This window comes from Furipterus horrens, unplaced genomic scaffold (genome assembly GCF_987537825.1).
Source record: "Furipterus horrens unplaced genomic scaffold, mFurHor1.1.pri manual_scaffold_6, whole genome shotgun sequence".
NCBI lineage: Eukaryota > Metazoa > Chordata > Mammalia > Chiroptera > Furipteridae > Furipterus > Furipterus horrens.
Window position 1 is genome coordinate 143,992,655 of NW_028327176.1, and position 18,245 is coordinate 144,010,899.

The 18,245-nt window shown below is 29.3% G+C and overlaps 1 protein-coding gene across 1 annotated transcript in view; it reads left to right on the forward strand.

The window, feature by feature from the left end:
- The window catches only part of GRIK2 (glutamate ionotropic receptor kainate type subunit 2), a 432,031-nt gene that overhangs the window by 410,318 nt on the left and 3,468 nt on the right, over nucleotides 1-18,245 (forward strand). The window contains exon 17 of the mRNA XM_090280821.1: nucleotides 7,486-7,736. Coding sequence (XP_090136947.1) covers nucleotides 7,486-7,736 — 251 coding nt within the window. The remainder of the gene's footprint in view (nucleotides 1-7,485; nucleotides 7,737-18,245) is intronic.

Sequence of the window (18,245 nt, forward strand, 5' to 3'; positions counted from 1 at the left end):
TTACTGAAAAATTTTAGGCAATGAAATGATGTTCATAAATTTCCAATGTGGAAAGATTACTAGGTTTATTTGAGAATGGATCACTTTTATGTGTCATTTACCATTCTGTGATTAAATTGTTAAGAGCTGATAATTTGTTTTCAAGATAAGAGTACTCTTTTTTAATTCTTATGATTCTCACTCATGAATTTCTTATACTTTTAACAAATTGAGGATTTTTTATTAGATTTCTTCAAAAGAAAATACAAGGAGTAATGACAATTATTCCACACTAGTTTAGCTTTTATCTAATAGAAGTCTGAAATGTGACTCATTAAATATTTAGTTGCTATATATATTAAATACTTTATTTGAAATAAATATCAATATGTTATACTTATTAGACAAAGATGAAATAAAGAGCTACATAGGGTTTGGATTCATAAAAATGACTGAAGATAAAATTGCAAATATGCATGACCATTTATTAAGTAATTAAAATATTTTACTTAAGCATGTATTCATTCAACAAATAATAGTGTTCTTACTTTGTGATGGATGTCTTATGAAGGAAACAGAAACAACCACTGTCCTTATGTAAGTTGCAGTCTATCAGAGGAAATGAGCATTAAATAATCACAGAAGTTATTTTTGTAGTTACACACTGAGTTAAATTCTATGAAGAAAAGGAACAATGATGTATTGTATAACAGAATTATTGACTGAATAAAGCATAAACCTGGAAATATAAGTATATACAATTGAATTTGAAACGTAAGTATAACATTTTTATTAACACTTAAAAAAATATATATAGGGGAGAAAGTATCCTGAGAGATAATAAAACACATCTTCTCTTGTGGTAAATGCTCTAGGGGAATATAGTCTGATTTCAACTTTACTGGAAGATTTTATCATGAAAAGAATCATAAAAAATGATAAAGCTCTAAAAGCACCCAAAATTGTTTGTGCATTTAGGGCACCCAAAACTCAGCATAGGAACCAGGGAGCCATTTCCTAAAATGTAGCATTGCCAGCAGATGCTCTCAGGTCTTTTGTACTAGCAGGTCTTTTACATATGAAAGCACAGAACAAGGGAAATCACTGATTGTTGATAAAAATGCAAATATTGCAAGTAATTTATAAACTTCTTTGTCCATTTAATTTATTATAGATTTTCATTACTAGAAGTATCATCTAAGTCTGTTTATGGACACTTTTTATTCTACTAAATTTAATAAGAATGTGAGAAGGTGCCTAATATCAGGTTTTAACTTGACATATTTTGGCTATATCATGATTGATATATTATAATTAATTCAATATTTCATTCAAAAAACATTTGTTCAGTGGTTAATGTGTGATAGACAATGTGCTAGATACTGGATGAAGTAATGCAAATAATGGATGATTGATTACCTATAAATGACAGATAGCCTGGTCTTAAGCCAAAATTTAAGAGCTTTAAGTTTTTGGGTATATGTCTTTAAAATGTTATCAGACTCAATTCTGATAGAAGATGAATAATTTAAAAATTATTAAAGTTCTTTGAGGCAAGTTTTTGGAATAATATATGCTTAGTGAATATGGTACATTCACATACCCACAAGACATGTAAATTGCCATATTTCAGAAAGTGCACTATTATCTTGAAGTGTGAAAAACTAGAAAAAATATAAAATTATGAGTAGTCTACTTCACAGAAATATCTTCCCAGACCCAAAGAGAGTAATTACCAAAATGTTACCTAATTCTCTGTCATACACAGAACATACATACTATCAATATGATTATATGAATTACTACAAAATATAAAACAAAAGAAACTAAAGTCCTTCAGAAAGTGGACAGAGAATATTTGTCATTATGAAAAATAGCTATACTTGCATGAAATTTTAACAATATACTTAAAGGATTTATTTGGGTCCTATTAGGAAGAACAAAGGTTGTATACTCATATATTTTTAAAAATGGTTTCATCAATCTGGGTATACAAATATATTTAAGTAACTTTTATAACTCTTGTCCCCTAAAGTATCTTGTAAACATACTTCAAAGCCAGGTGTGATGACCTGTCCTACGGCAGTCATTGCGATGTGAATTCTTATGAGCTGATGTTCATGAAGCATATGGAGCTATAAATGATAAAGAATATGCAAAAATGCAACTTGATGAGCTTTAATAATATGTTAGTTCAAAGACAGGGAGAAGATATCTAGGCAGGGACCAGCAGAATGATCGAACAAGGAACAAAATATTTTTTTACAGAGACAACTGATATAGCAACAGTAGTTACTATTTTTATATAATGCAGTGCTTTTCAAATTATTGTTAAAATAAAGTAACTGATAGAAACACTAATAAATGTGAAGGAAAAGTCCTTCCTCTAAAAATAAATTTAATCATTTTTACCATTTTTTAAATGCTTTTAAAAAAATTCCTTCAATGGAGAGATGGGAGCCTTTATTTTGCTAATGTATATGTGAATTTGCAAGAGAAAAATTTGTTATGGAACATTCTTCAAGTTTATCTGGTCAAAGAATCCTTTAAATGATATACAGATATATATTTCCCATATAGAGAACAGTGGAGGTGGGGGTCCAGTTTTGGAAATATTGATATAATGGGTCTTAGGATGAGATATTTATAGAAAGCAAGAATGACTGCTTCTGATCTTTACAATTGATTAAAGTATACAGAAACCTGATTTTAAAGAAAACTTGGTAAGATATATGGGAGATTGCCAGTATAGATAATGTAATTTTAGCATATTTCACTAAAACATATAAAGTATTAGACAACTTGCTGTGCAACCTTTAAAGAAAAGCTTTTCATCAATCAATAAACCTCCCCAAGAATTAAATGTAATGCTGACTCTATTTACTTTATAATTTCTGTGTTATCTAGATGTATTGAAATAGAACAAAGATGTTGGTGTACACTTCAAATTGTGATTTTGTAAATAATAAAAAAAGGACAATTAAACGAGCATATTAATATGTTGTGTTTAGTTTGCATAATAATAAGTGCCTTCCAGCCTACAAGTAAGAAATTTAGCATGGTAGAAATGAAGGGAAGGAAAGATGCGGGAATAGAAGAGGAGGGGTGGAAATAGGAAAGGCAGTGAGGAAGGGAAGGAAAGGAAACAGAGGGCAGGACAGGGAGAACAAAAAAGGAAACCATAAAAAAGAGGGGAGAATTGTGAATAATAATTACAGTTTATTTTCCTAAGGTGCTTTTAATCTATCTGTTGGGAGGCCTTTTAATAAAATTATAATTTTATATAACATCTTTTATCAAAATTTAACATTTAAGGACATTGGCATACAGTAATTATTTTATTAAGGTAATTCCAAATGGGTGTATTTGTAGTTTTTACTTATGCCTATGTATACACTGTTTCTGTTTATCACTTGCAAATAACTGCCTCAGTGACTCCTTTGAGTTTCTTTCTTTCTTTCTTTCTTTCTTTCTTTCTTTCTTTCTTTCTTTCTTTTTTTCTTCCTTCCTCTCTCTCTCTTTCTTTCTTTCTTTCTTTTTCTCTCTCTTCCTCTCTTATTCTCATTTGTAAGCCAGAACCTTTTTTATCTGATAAATGGGATCTTTTGGCAACTTATTAAAAAAAATCATTTTAAAACCCTAATAGACCCTTACTATCGGTGTGAAGTATATGTTTAAATTAAAAAAATATATATATCTCCCTGCAATCTAGATTATAAAAGAATCAAAATTAAGAGACTACATAGTAAGAAATTGAAGGGATAGATTTATTGTAGGCTTTGAGAGGTATTTGACTTTTCTTGCATGATGATATTTTTAAAATTATTTATTTTCCAATGTTTCCATGAGAGAATTTTAGACAAAATATTAACATGTGATCTCACAAAAAATTAAAATACATGGTAACTCTGTGTTGAAATTCTCACAGTTTAATAAAACTAAAACTGAAACTTATCTTTCCACTTTAGATGTTGCAATTTTTCAGATATTTTGTCTAAACTGCTGCTTCACTCCTTAACGGGATATCTGTCTGTCCCGTTAAGCATTTGTGAAATGACTATTAGGTGCTATAGTAAATGTCATGAAATTTACAATTCCCTCAGTAGTTTTCTAATGAAACTTAAGTCCCCTTCCAGTGTGAAACCACAGCTTCTCTCAGTTACCAGTTAATGCTTTCTTAATTCTTTGCTTGCCAGTATATATACTGAGGCTGAGTTGTGACTTGGGTGAAAAACTTAAGTTCTATCTGTCTAACTAATGGCTATTCACTTCATTAGAGCTAAGTACATGGCTGTTCATGGCACAAGGAGAATAAAATATATTTTGTTCTTTGATCTCAGTACGTCCTTGAGATTTTTCAAACATGAAATTTCAGTTCATGTTTAACTTCAACTAATATTTAGATATAAATGCCTTCTAAAGAACATCAAATAATGTACCAAAGAATTAATTCATTTTTGTATTGTTTCTTTTCAAGAGTAATCAGTTAAACTAAATCAATGACAGAATGACAAAACATGGCAATGATTTACTATCATTTATTTTATGCCTTATATTATTTTATCCTGTTAAAACCCTCAAAATTAAGTACATTTACTTTGTACCTTTTACTCAAACCAAAAGCCATTTGCAGATTTACTGTGTTCACATTGGAAATCATGTGTGATGAAATTTACTAGCAATGGGAAATGCTTCTCTTTACAATAAGTGCTGGAAATAAGAAACTCAGCTCGCAAGAGCAAGATGTGACCATATTTGTTAAAAGGCGGGCTGCTTTTGTTCACCAGTGCCTTATTTTGTGAATGAAGTGAAGAATATTGTGTTTGAAGACATTAGAATAAACATCCTAATGCAGTTCAGTATGTATGATGAGTTGGCAGTACAATAATACTCCTTCAATTATCGCTTAGGATGTACACCGGCTCAAAATATTACTTAGCTGGATCAAGATATTTTTACATTTGAAAGTTTATTCTTCAAGTCACTATTTGCCAAAATTTTGCTTACAATTGTACTTTCAGAAAATAAACCACATTTTATATTAGCTACACATGGCCATTTTTGCAAGTACTATCAGCACAAAATTTGTTTCAGATGCTGTGTTTCTAAATGAAAGAAATATTTGATAAACTGCAGTTCTGCTTAGAACGGAGTTTTTCCTCAGTTAAATAATTATTTTGTAAGGCATATGGTTAATTAGAATGGTAATTCAGAGTAAATATGACCTAGATTTAGTGAATTAATGAAAACTAAAAATTCAACCAAGGTTGTCTTAATTTATGGTTCTTAAATACATATCAGAGAGATGAAAATCACCAGGTTGTCTCTTTTACAGTGTGTTAGGAATGCCTCAATTATATGTTCCTTGTAACAGGGAACATTTGTTGAGTGAGAAAATATTGAGAATTAAGATAGATGATTGAGAGTAAAACAGATGATATAGATAGATGATAGATAGATAGATAAATACGTACATATATATAGATATCTTTTGTTTCAAAGAGTTTATAATCTATTTAGGAAAAGAGGTCATGTGTTGAAAAGTAAATAGTAACCATACCAGGTGATTTAGACTGAGTAACCAAGGTAGAAAATACTACTGGCTGGGATTATAATTCCTGAGATCTGAAACGACTAAGGGGCACATTTTAACCTTAACATTTTCCTCAGAATAGTATTTGGAAGAGAACACAGAAAAGAAACTGAGAAGCAGGATTTCCCTTGCTATAATTAGAATATTTTGAGCCCTGGCTAGGTGGCTCAGTTGGTTGAAGCATTGTCCAGTACACCAAAAAGTCACGGGTCTGATTCCCATTCATGGCACATACCAAGGCTGCGGGTTTGGTCCCTGGTCGGGGAGTGTGCAGGAGGCAGCCAATCATTGTTTCCCTCTCTCTGTCTGTGTTTCTGTCTCTCTGTCCCTTCCTCTCTCTCCTAGAATCAATAAACATATCCTTGGGTGAGGATTAAAAAATATATTTGAGTTCTAATTATAGAAAAGAATAATGCCCCCTTTTAGGAAAGCTGTCAAAATGTTTTATAGAAATCAATCTACTTAAACATTTCTTTTGAGTAGGTGAAGTATTATGTTAAAGAAATAGCTGTCCAGCTGGATTTGGTAGATTTTCACCTTTTCAACAGGCTACTTACTTCCTATGATTCTCCTTCTCTTTCTACTTTTAACTGGCATATCTTGCTAAATGAGTAATACTGAATTAGTCCATTACATTAATCAAGTAAAAATTATACACATATAATGGTTTCCCTTATGCAGCAGAAAAGTCTCCTGACTAGGTTTTTAATTGCTCTTAGGAGAAACAAAGCTTTCCTTACAGTTGTAGATATATTTAAATCAAAACAAGATCACAATAACATCAATGTTATCTATCATCTATCTAAAATACAAGCTGAATTAGTATTTTGCTGTGGGCAGAAAAAACAGCTGTGCATGAATTTGTGCAGAAAAATGGAATGTGCCTGTAGTGTTTTAGGAGAGCAAATTAAACTTTAGAAACAGGCTATTTGTAGGTGGGAGAAAGCAATAAGACTATTCCCTGAGCCAGGTAGCTCAGCTGGTTAGAACATCATCCAGGTACACCAAGGTTGCAGGTTGGTTCATACAAAAAACAACCAATGAATGCATAAATAAGAGAAACAGTAAATTTACATTTCTCTCTCTCCCCCTCTCTTCTCTCTCCCTTTATCTCTTTCTCAAATATCATTTATAAAAACAATCTCTTGGGACAGATATTAAAAGATGCATGTAGTTCAATATTATTCTATGATTATATTATTCTAAGTTATTACTTATCACCTAATAGCTAATGCAGAGATATATCCCCATTAGCATAAATATTAAATGTTATTTATATTGTCGCCTCCAATAAAAAGAACATGTCCTCCCAAAGCATAAAATGTAATAAATAACCCAAAAAATCACAATGCATTGATTGCCATGATAATATCTGAATGATCCAATGATGTACAAAGCTGGTATTTATGTCAAATAAGTAAAGAGACTAGCTATTCTCTACAAAGTTTTAACTACCCCTGAATACAGCTTGTTCATGATTGCTTTACATTATTTCAATTAATAAATGGAAATATCATTTTTCTACAAATAGAGGTTACCACTTAATCAATATTCTGTTTTCAGTGTAGAATGATTCTTAGACATTAACCAAGTATTTTTGCACTCTATTTCCTTTTGTAAATTTCCAATACTATTTTATTTATTTTCCAGTGCTCTAAGTGGAGTCTGCCATTTCGAAGGAGATATTTTCGTTCACAAATTCATTTTACCTTCTAAATCAGAAAAGCTACACACCTTATTTATCTCGTTCAACTTCTATTCTCTGTTGTTTTCTCATTGTTTTTCTCTACTGGAAATAAACATTGGCACACATTGGAACATTTGGGAAGAGCTCTGTCTTCCTCTCATTATGTTAACCTTTAATTATGAAATTCTGGGTCCTTGAAATAGTTAACATCCCCTCTTTTTTATAGGTTCTCCATATAGAGACAAAATCACCATTGCAATTCTACAGCTGCAAGAAGAGGGCAAACTGCACATGATGAAGGAGAAGTGGTGGAGGGGCAATGGCTGCCCAGAGGAGGAGAGCAAAGAGGCCAGTGCCCTGGGGGTGCAGAATATTGGTGGCATCTTCATTGTTCTGGCAGCTGGCCTGGTACTCTCAGTTTTTGTGGCAGTGGGAGAGTTTTTATACAAATCAAAAAAAAATGCTCAATTGGAAAAGGTAAATGTCACTTTTTTTACAATTTAAAACAATTGTTATAATAAAATAAATTATTTTTTATCTTTCCAACCAAGGATAGTGCTTAGAAATGTAACTGTTAATTATCTTCTGCCATTTGTTATATAACAAAGGTTCACAGAGAGAACATATGATGAACTTCATGATTTTAAATTTAAATGTAGACGTTTAATTGAGACAGCTTCAAGGCAAGTGACTATTTCTCCTCACATTGAAATCTTTAAAAAATGCTACTTGAAATTCACAGCAGATAAGTTAGTGGAGGAAAATAATTAATGATGAAAGCAAAGATCAGAAACTGTAATATGAAGGAAAAAATAGTTCTCTGCAGATAAAACTTGTTTTAAGATACAATACTGATTAATATTTTCAAGGTAAGGAGTAAATGGAATTTTTATCTGAAGATTTTTAGTCCAGTAAGTCTTTAATTGAAAGTATCTTACTCTTATTTTGGAAATTACAATTAATACTTTTAAATTGATGAGTGTGTAAAAATATTATGGGATTTTTATAACATTTAATTTTACTTTTAAGTAGCTCTTTATTTCTTTGTACCAATGTCTTTTGCAGAATATATATTAACTTCAAAAATATAAGATTATTGCAATTTTTCTGGGGATTTTAATACTTTTATTTTTGCACAAATATCTTTATATTCTAAATTTGAAAAGTTTGCAAACCTTATTCAGATTACCTATTTCTAATGCTACAATTTCTGTAGATCTATAAATACAAGGAAGAAAATTTTTTTTAAATCTTTTTTTTAGATGGTACATGACACTTTTTGTATGTAAATTTATAGTTTGGACATGAAATAAGGCTTTGACCTTTTAAAATCTACTGACACCTTATTTTAGACTTTTTGTATATAGCTATTTCTTTTGTTTTTAATTAAAAAAACATTTTGGCAGCTTAAATTATAGACTCTACATCAGAGTGAGACTATATTTTCTTTAATATTTAAAAGGTTTATTAAATTCTTTGGTAAATACGAGTAGTAGAAACATGATATTTAAAAATAATATCATACATGAATATAAGGCAAACATATTATGCTAATATTCTTTGAAGAAATCACACCCTTAAAACTATTTTTGAAAAACAAAAACGTTCGCTTATTTTCCTTTGTCTTTAATAATTTATACTGCAATTACTTATCCTTTTAGAAATCAAAATTTGGGGTATAGCATTTCTACATTTTTAGTTGATTACAGTACTTTCAGAAACTGTTTTTATAATGAGTATTTTGAGGAATAACTGGTTCAAAATTCAAAAAATTCAAACAGTCACATGATTTATTTTTTCTCAATATTCATAATGACTCTATTTGCTGACTTGGCTAAATCAGATATTTGTTACTCTGGTCTAAGTACACGCTGTATGTTATAATCTTTTTTAATGGCATCAAATTAGTTTTGAAATCAAATTTAAAAAATAATTGAAGACAAAAATATTAACTCATTAGTTTCCGCTTTTACTATAATTTGTTGGTTAATGCTTAAAGTAAGTCCAGAAATTATAGAAGAAATTTGTTTCTTCTAGTTGGAACCTTAAATAATCCATATGTAATGATTTTCTTTCATTTATAGCTCAGTATTAAAATAAAACAAATGAATTAACCTTTGACAATATGTGGTATTTTGTTGCCCTGTCTCTTAGTGTCCTTATGCATATGATTTACCTAGGCCATGTCATTATGCACAATTATTTTATAAACATTCTGCTTAAAAACAAAACAAAAAAAGAAAACAAAATGTGGAGACTGAATTCTGTATAACAACCTTTTTTATTGTTATTAAAAGTAACTAATTTAGTTGAATTTTAATATAATTAGCTCTCTTTAATTACTATGCACCTGTATGGCCTTATAAAAATTTTGTAAAAGGCACGTACCTTTTTGACTGAAACAGATGAAACATTATATTGGAAAGAAGCAACTGTGCTGGTATTACATGAAAATTATTAATCATATCCCCCAAAGTTTTTCACACATTGTCACCACATGGCTTCCATATCGAACGTCGAATACTCTGTCTACTATTGTAGTTTTACCTTTTGCTTCTCACCAATTGTCACTTTCTTCTCTAGCCACACTAGATTACTTTCAATTTTCTAAGGTCATGTTTTTCAAGACCTCTTCCATTTGACTTGAGCAAACCTTGTGCACTTTTCTATCTGGCAAACTCCTACTAGTTTTTTTTAGATTAAGTATTTTCAAGACTAGGTATCATGACTAGGTGTCAAGTTACCAAGAAAGCTTTACCTAGTCTATAGATTTAATAGGTTTGGTCACAGGACACAGCTATTTTCACAAAGTAGTGTTAGGTTTTAACTTCTTATTCCAATGAAAAATGCATGACTTCTATATGTCCCTTTTTTTTTTTACTTAGCTGATTTCAGATATTATCACCATTTGAGAAACATTTTCTTCCCCTCTGAGCATGTTGGGAAGGTACTTTGCTCATTTCAAACCATATCCATCAATAAGCCTAGATGCCTTTTCTCTGTTCCCTTAACATACTATTTCATTCACATTTGCTGGTTTTTGTGTGTTAGTGCCCCTTTTCCAATTAGACTCTTAGTTCCTGCAGGACAAGGACCTAATGTTTTTGGCTTATATCTCCAAGATGTCAAGCTGTGCCTGTTGGCATAAGATTTACTTATCAAATCTTTCTTTCTTTCTCTCTCTTATCCATCTATTTATCTATCTAATTTTTTCTATTGATTTAAATTAATAATGAAGTTGAATCCAGTGACCTATTTAACAAAGTCTACCATAAGGTGCATAAAAGGACTATGTTTCTATATAATTCAATAGAATTACATTTAGAAAACAAATAATTATGAATTTATTAGAATGACCCATTTTATTTACCATGATAAATTAGGTTCTTAGACTCAATTCTTAATTTTTCTTGAGAAAAAGATTTTAATTCAGTTGGTCTAAACAGTTTAACACCTTATTTAATTTATTAAAATTAATCAGAAAATATTCCTAGATTTGATTGTAAGATATGCATGTGGACATATAGAAATTCACAATTAATTCACACTTGTAATTGTGCCATTAAAAATATGGTGAATATTTGCAAAATTATTTATTTACTCTAGTAATTATTTATTGAGAACAAAACATGCAATGAATTATGTTTTGCATATTAAAAATAAGCAAAGATATATTATTCACCATAGATCCCCAACTGATTTGCTCTCTATTTTCTCTTCTTTCTTCATTTTCTTTCTCTTTTCTTCAGTCTATAGTATTCTAGCACTTTTTAAAACACCAAATAAAATTTTCATTCTTTACCTAAATATGTGACATATAATACACACTTGATCTACTTGAATATGAACTTCATGGATAAAATTAATGAAGAGTAATACCATTCCATGTCTAGTCTTACCTCTATTAATGATAATGATGACAAAATTAATAACAATATTTAGTAAAGTGAATATAGTTTATGGCACACATTTTTAAAATATTAATGTAAAAAAAGGTCTTGATGCCTATAACATTTTTATATTTTCAAGTTGTTTGGTAATTAAGAATAGTATATGAATGCATCGTCTTAAAATGAGGGCAGCTTAAAATTGAATACAGAACATAATGCTGAGCCATGTAGAATTTAAAGAATTCAAAAACTCTAAACTGCATTCCTTTCAGATACCACAAGATGGTGTATTCTAATTTTTATAGTAGCTAATGCTTTTGATTTTGTTGCAGATATTAATGTATCAAAAATACCTTTCTTTTCATTTATTCAAACTTTTAAAATAAATATATATTTTCTGATGTTTTAAAGTATAACAAACATTGGGAGAGATACTCAAAAAGTCTTCATTTTCTGAAGTGTCTGGGCAATAACTAATTAACATGTGCATTTTTAATTAATTGTCTTTTCTCTTATATTTTTGCTGATTATAAAACCATTACTACTTAAGGTTCATTCAGTAAGAAATTCATGAATCTGCTTCATATCTGAAGCCATTATTTGTCCATGTCAGGTGTATGCATATGTTTGAAAGGTCCTGTGCCTCCCCTTCTAATGGAAAAAAGCTGCCTAATATGCAAATGCTTGCTTTCTCTGGTATTATTTATAATAATATACTGGTTTTATAAGCATAAATTATAAGTAGTTATAATAGCTGTAATTTTTACAAAACTTTTATAACATAATTATAGTTTATTAATTTATTTTTAAGACTATTTCTTAAGTATTTAAATGTGTCCTGTTTTAATAAAAGTATACACAAGTTTGCCTTCTTTTGATATCCAGTAACAATAATAATATACATAGTTTGACTTTTTGTTTTTGCCTGATTTGTATACAGAAATAATTTCTTACCCATGTAATTGAAAACAGATTTGACTATAAATGTTTTCATTGAAAACATTGAACACCAATTGCTGAGTTTCTTGACATGAACAAAAACCAAACAACAAAAATATTCATGTATCCTGTATTGGACACATATATTTTTTCTAACTTTCTTCTCAGATGACTGATGCACACTTTAATAACTACTTAATATTGATTTTTTAAAATATATAGTCCAGTTTAGTCAATGTAGTTATTTGTATTATAGAACACTGGTAAAACATATCCAAGATATCTCTAAATAATGATTTTTTTCTGGTCACTGAAAATTCAAAACCATTTTTGAAGGCACATAGAATGTTCTTCAATCAATAACTGAGTAACAAATGTAAAAGGCAGCTTTAACTCATTGTACCACAAACGAATGCAACAATGCAATTTGGAATGTTAAGGAGAAATTAGAGTGGTTTAGATTAAACCTGGATCCTAGGCAAAGATTATTCACCAGGAAAACATTTTCCAAAGCTGGCTGAATCTGTATTTTATGGAACCAGAGAATTAAAATGGATTGTTCACAGATCCTTACAAACGTACTGCTTTCAGAAAGTTGAAAAATTAGTTCTAACAGGAGCAGTGCTTTTTAAAAGAACCCATTTATGAAATAAGCTATAGGAATGCAAATACTTCTATAAATCATTGTAAAGATATGTAAGATTCTTCTAAATAAATTTTCAATAATGTAAAATTTATCTATAAAGCATCTTGCTATTCAGAGGTTAAAAGATGTAAATAAATTTGGGGCAAACAGTCCATTTTGTATTCTTTTATGCTACTGCCATTCTCTGCAAGCAGATCATCTCTCATTTTCCATTAATGACCTATATAAGGGATAACTGGATGACCCTAGAAGTGTTTTTACATATAAATATGAAATCATACTTTAAAATGAGATGTCAATCTTCATTTTACTCTCTAATCTACTTCCAAGTCAGCAAAAGGATTTTAAAGTAATTTCTTACGATAACCCACACCTTTTTATTTCTATAAATGAAGTTTAAAATTTAAGATAGTAGTTTGATAGATAATAATTTTACTTCCTTATTTTTATAAACAACTTTTAAGATTTTAAAGTGCAATATGTTTTTTGCATATGAAGTTATTTTGAGAACTGTGTATTACCCATATTGTGCAGATGAGGATAAGTGTCTCAAGGATCAAGTATGTTTCCCAAGGTCAAAGATGCCTACTCTGACACTATTTATACAATATCATATTATACAAAACAGAGGTAGAGTATTTAAATATTTTTTATAGCTTTTCTACCTGATGTTGCATTGATAAAGTATGTGGAGTCAGAGTTTGATTTAGGTAAACAGATTATGGACTTTGATCAGAAGCACTGTATTTCACTTTCTTATTCTACAGCTTGAGTTTTGAAATAAAAAAGATGAGATCATTTCTCAACTTTCTTTAACCTTAACTAAAATTACTTAACTTCTATGTCTTTTAATATAGAGAAATAAATGGATTAAAATATATCATAAATGAAAAGTTTTAAAAATTAAGATAGGTTATATATATATATATTTTTTGCATTTGTCTGACATATAATAAACGGCTATCTTTATTCAAAAAGCTGATATATTTGAACTGTTAGGCCTTCAGAAAAGAGAGCTTTCCTATAATGAAGCATTAGTTATTTCAATGTTATATATTTTGTTGAAAAATTGTGTCATTATTACTACCAGCAAGAATGTGATTTTTAACATTGCTTTTTCTTAAAATTCATTATGCATTTCACAGCTGTATTGAATAAAGTGGTGTTGAAACTTGTCAGACCTTATTTATTGATTTTTCTAGCTTAAGTACAGAATGTGTAAAAATGTACAACGATGTCCTATTTTTCTCTGTCTCATTGTATTTGCAAAATGCAATATAAAGATATTTGGTAACTGTTTCTGTGTCAAAATTTCTGAGAATATTTTAATCTTTAGTTATGTTTATCAATGTTAAATAATCCAGGCAAAAGCATTGAATGTTTTATAATGTTATTCATTGAGGGAAAATAACATATTTCATTTTGCCCTATAATTTTTTCTCTGATTCATTATTTAACATTCAAAAAATTAACACCTACTAACAACAAAGTCCAGGTAAAAGGCTTGGCTAAAATCAAAACACTGTTAATGACACAGTTTAATATAATAAAGCATTCATAGAATGGAAATCAAAAGAACAACATTTCTCTTTTAGCTTTGATATCAGTTATGTGCATAACTTTAGACAGATAACTTGACCTCTTGAGTTCAGTTCCTCTAGCTGTAAAATTACAGTGATTAAGGAATAGGATCATTAAAGAACACAAAGTCTTGTCTGGCTGCTGCACAGCTTATCTAAATAATATAATTTTTTCAGAAAGATGGCTGCTACAAAATGGAATATCGAGATCAAAGTTGCTATCTATTTATTTTGACATGAATGTTTTAACTAGTCATTTCCATCTCTTATTGCTTCACTATTGCATTCATACAGCCTTAGGTCAATTCATACTTCTGATGTATAGCATTAGCTATTTGGAATTTAAAGAAGACTACCAATTAAAAAGTATAAATCGAAAGGAAAGGTCACATTAAATGACATTTATTTTCCTTATTTAATACACCAGTATTATATAGAATATTACATATTAAATTATATATAGTTTTTACCCAGTTTTCATTATTTTTCCATTAATTTAGTTATTATATAATCGGAGATAATTTTATGCAGGCATCACAAATTTGAGAAGTGTCTGAGAATGGATTAGGTATCCATAATCAGTTAAATAATTTAAGGAGCAAACATGAAACCAGTCTGGTTGATATATGCTAGTCTATATTAGAACCCTGAGCCACAAAATATGATAGAAGCAGTTTGAAGATGTTTTGATAGGGTTTTAAGTAGGAAATTTATTCAAAAATGGTTCAAATTATTCTGAATGAATATTAAAATATCATGTAGTTAATTTTAAACTATCAAGAAATAAGATAGCTAGATACATAAAATAGAATTTCCTCCTTAAAAAATATAAATACAAACTTGATAGTAGTTTCTAATATTTTATGATTATTTCTAATTTGGGTGATTAATGACTACATATATTCAACAGGAAAATGATGAACTTAAAATAAAAAAATCAAACTGGTTACTTTGCATCAGTAGCTGTTTTTAAAGAGGACATTGCTAAATATAAACATTTTAACAAAAATCAAGTTAACTACGTGAGTGTTTAATGTATAGCTTACTTACAACTTGATGTCTAGTATTTTAAAAACTATATGCTTCTCCAAAAGCTGTCACATCTGTTATCAGTAAATATATCTATAAATTAGGAAGTTAAGCTATTAAGAATAAATTATTCTATAGCACCAAAAATTATATTTAGAACATTTATCTACAAACTATGTGTTGTCTTATTATACCCAAAATAAAAAACATATGCAGCTTTTTTTAAAAGCAATGTAAATTTAGTCAAATTAATATTTTTAAGGTTGCCAGACCTTCATTTTTTAAGATTAAAATTGTGTAAATATAGATTGCCTCATTAATTATAGTGCGTTTTATAATGAATTTTACTAATTTAAATGAAATTACATGCTAACAGCTCAAAGATTTAAATTTTCATTTTCAGGAATCTTCTATTTGGTTAGTGCCACCCTACCATCCAGACACTGTTTAATAAACTTTTGAAACTTTCTAAAAGAGGTTTTTAATAATGGTTAGTATCTTTGTGCCTTTCTTTTTTTTCTTTTTCCTTTTTGTAGTCTGTTAAATTAATGTGGTGAGACTTTTTGTTGTTGTTTTCACCCTAAGAAAGTTACCTTATTTAATGACACAATTTGTGCATTTTCATTCCTAAGAAGTGATTTGAAAAATAAGACAGTTTTCTCCCATTTTCCTTCCCTCTCTCTCCCCCTCCTTCCTTTTCTTCCTTTCTCCACCTTCCCTTTTGATGCTCCCTCTTCCCCCTCTCCTACCTCCTCTACTTGTCTTTCTTCTGTTCCTTGTTGTTTATTATAACCCAGGAAACTTCTGTGGAATGCACTTGGGTTTTTCAAAGCCTTATTTCATAGCTCAATAAAAATATATTTAATAAAATTCCAATTATTATATAAAGTAGGAAAGACGATTTGTCTCTATCAAATAATATTAGAATTCTATTTTAAAATAAAACTGAATTTTTGGCAACATAGAACACAGGGAAACAACTATATTTCACAATAATCTCTAAAATTTCAACTTTAGATTGTTATATGAATGAAGATATGGAATTTGTATTTTAAAGCTTTACAAAAAGAAAAGATTGTGTTTGCCCTACTACCACAAGTAAAGAGGACTTTATGATATTACTGAATTCTTTTAATTTGCTATGTTGATTTGAAACTCTTGCTCAAATTTAATACTTTTCATAGTTATTGTGAAGGATTAGAAATATTCAAATATTCTAAAATGAGAAGAAAACCTATCGTGTCACAGTTACTTTATTAGTAACCTAAGATAAAACTACTTTTTTAGGTAGTTACAATAATAGATTAAAATGGCACTGGCAAAATTCAGCCAATTGACAAAAAAATTAATAAAACTGGTAAATTCATATATAATCAAGTTTATCGATGATTAATTAAAGGTCATTTAATTAAAATTTTTACTTTCTTATGGCTTTGAAAATAGATAAAACTTTAAAATGACATTGGTCAAGTTACAAATTTATAATTTTCAGAGTTTCTAACTTTGTAGTTATAATTTACTTAGTGATAATTTTAATTTATAAAAGATGAAAAGTATTTGGGTCTGAAATTACATATAGTGTACTAAAAACATTTTACTTTCTAACGTACTAGAAATAAAATTGTATAATTTTATGATTAAATGGGTATGTATATTTATAAGAATTTTTTTTTCTGAGAAAAACAATTTGTCCATACTCTCTTAGTATGGTCAAATATTAATTAATATATCTATTCTATAATTTTTGAAACTAATATAATCAAACTGTCTAAAAAGCAAATAAGCCAAGAAGAGGAGGTTATAAATTATATAACATTTAGGACATTTATTACTTTTAAATGAAGGCTTATTTCAAACAATTCAAAGTTATTTGCATCCTATAACATTTTTTAAGTGTCAATGGCACCAAGTTCTGAACATGTTATATTATCTAATTCATTCTTCTGTTAAATGTTTCAACAGAGAGCCAAGACTAAGTTACCTCAAGACTATGTATTCCTCCCCCTTTTGGAGTCAGATTTTTCCATTTCTACAGTGTTGTCATCATCACCATCTTCATCATCATTGTCATCATGTTCTTAATAAGTACATCTAATAGTAGGTATTAAGCAACAAGAAACACTGTGTCCATATGCTGGCTTTCAGGTGCCACAAATCTTTAATAGAAATATAACCCACAGATTTCAGAACTGCATAATTTAACACAATAAAAACACATGGCAATAACTCATTAGTGGGCAATTCACATGTTACTTTTAGTCACCATCCATTACATGTACTAAAAATTTAATAATTTAATAATTTAACATTAAATAAATACCAAAGTTTTACCTGATTAACGTATATACAATGTATTTCAATAAGCTTTTGAAAATGCTCTTTAAACAATTGAATTAGAAACATTTTTAAATAAGAATAAAATATTGTAGTCATATGTAGCTATTGTTAATTCAGTCAACATTTAAAGAACATGTGTGTATGATCAATACCCTGAGAACAAGATCTCTACCATTCATTGAGAGGCATATATAGAAAGACCTAGAGGCCAGATGGAAAAACACCATAATGAGTTAAAAATCCTAAAGGGACAAAAACTAAATTGAGTGAAAATAGTAATCCTGGTGAATTGGAAAGTTATTCCTGAATTAAGTTAAAATTTGAGTCATATCCTGAGGTAAGGGCTAAAGTCGGATTTACATGAAGGATGAAAGAATGTGGCAAGGTACCAGAGCAAGGAGCAAAGATTTGGAGGCCCAGGCAGAGAAGGCATGTGTAGAGAAAAAGAAATGGGGTGGTGAGAGAAGAGGAAAGCTGAATCGAAGAAGTCATGATGGGAAAAATAAGATATTTGGATTTCACTTGTTCCATGGACAATAAAACACCATTAATAACTGATGTTTAG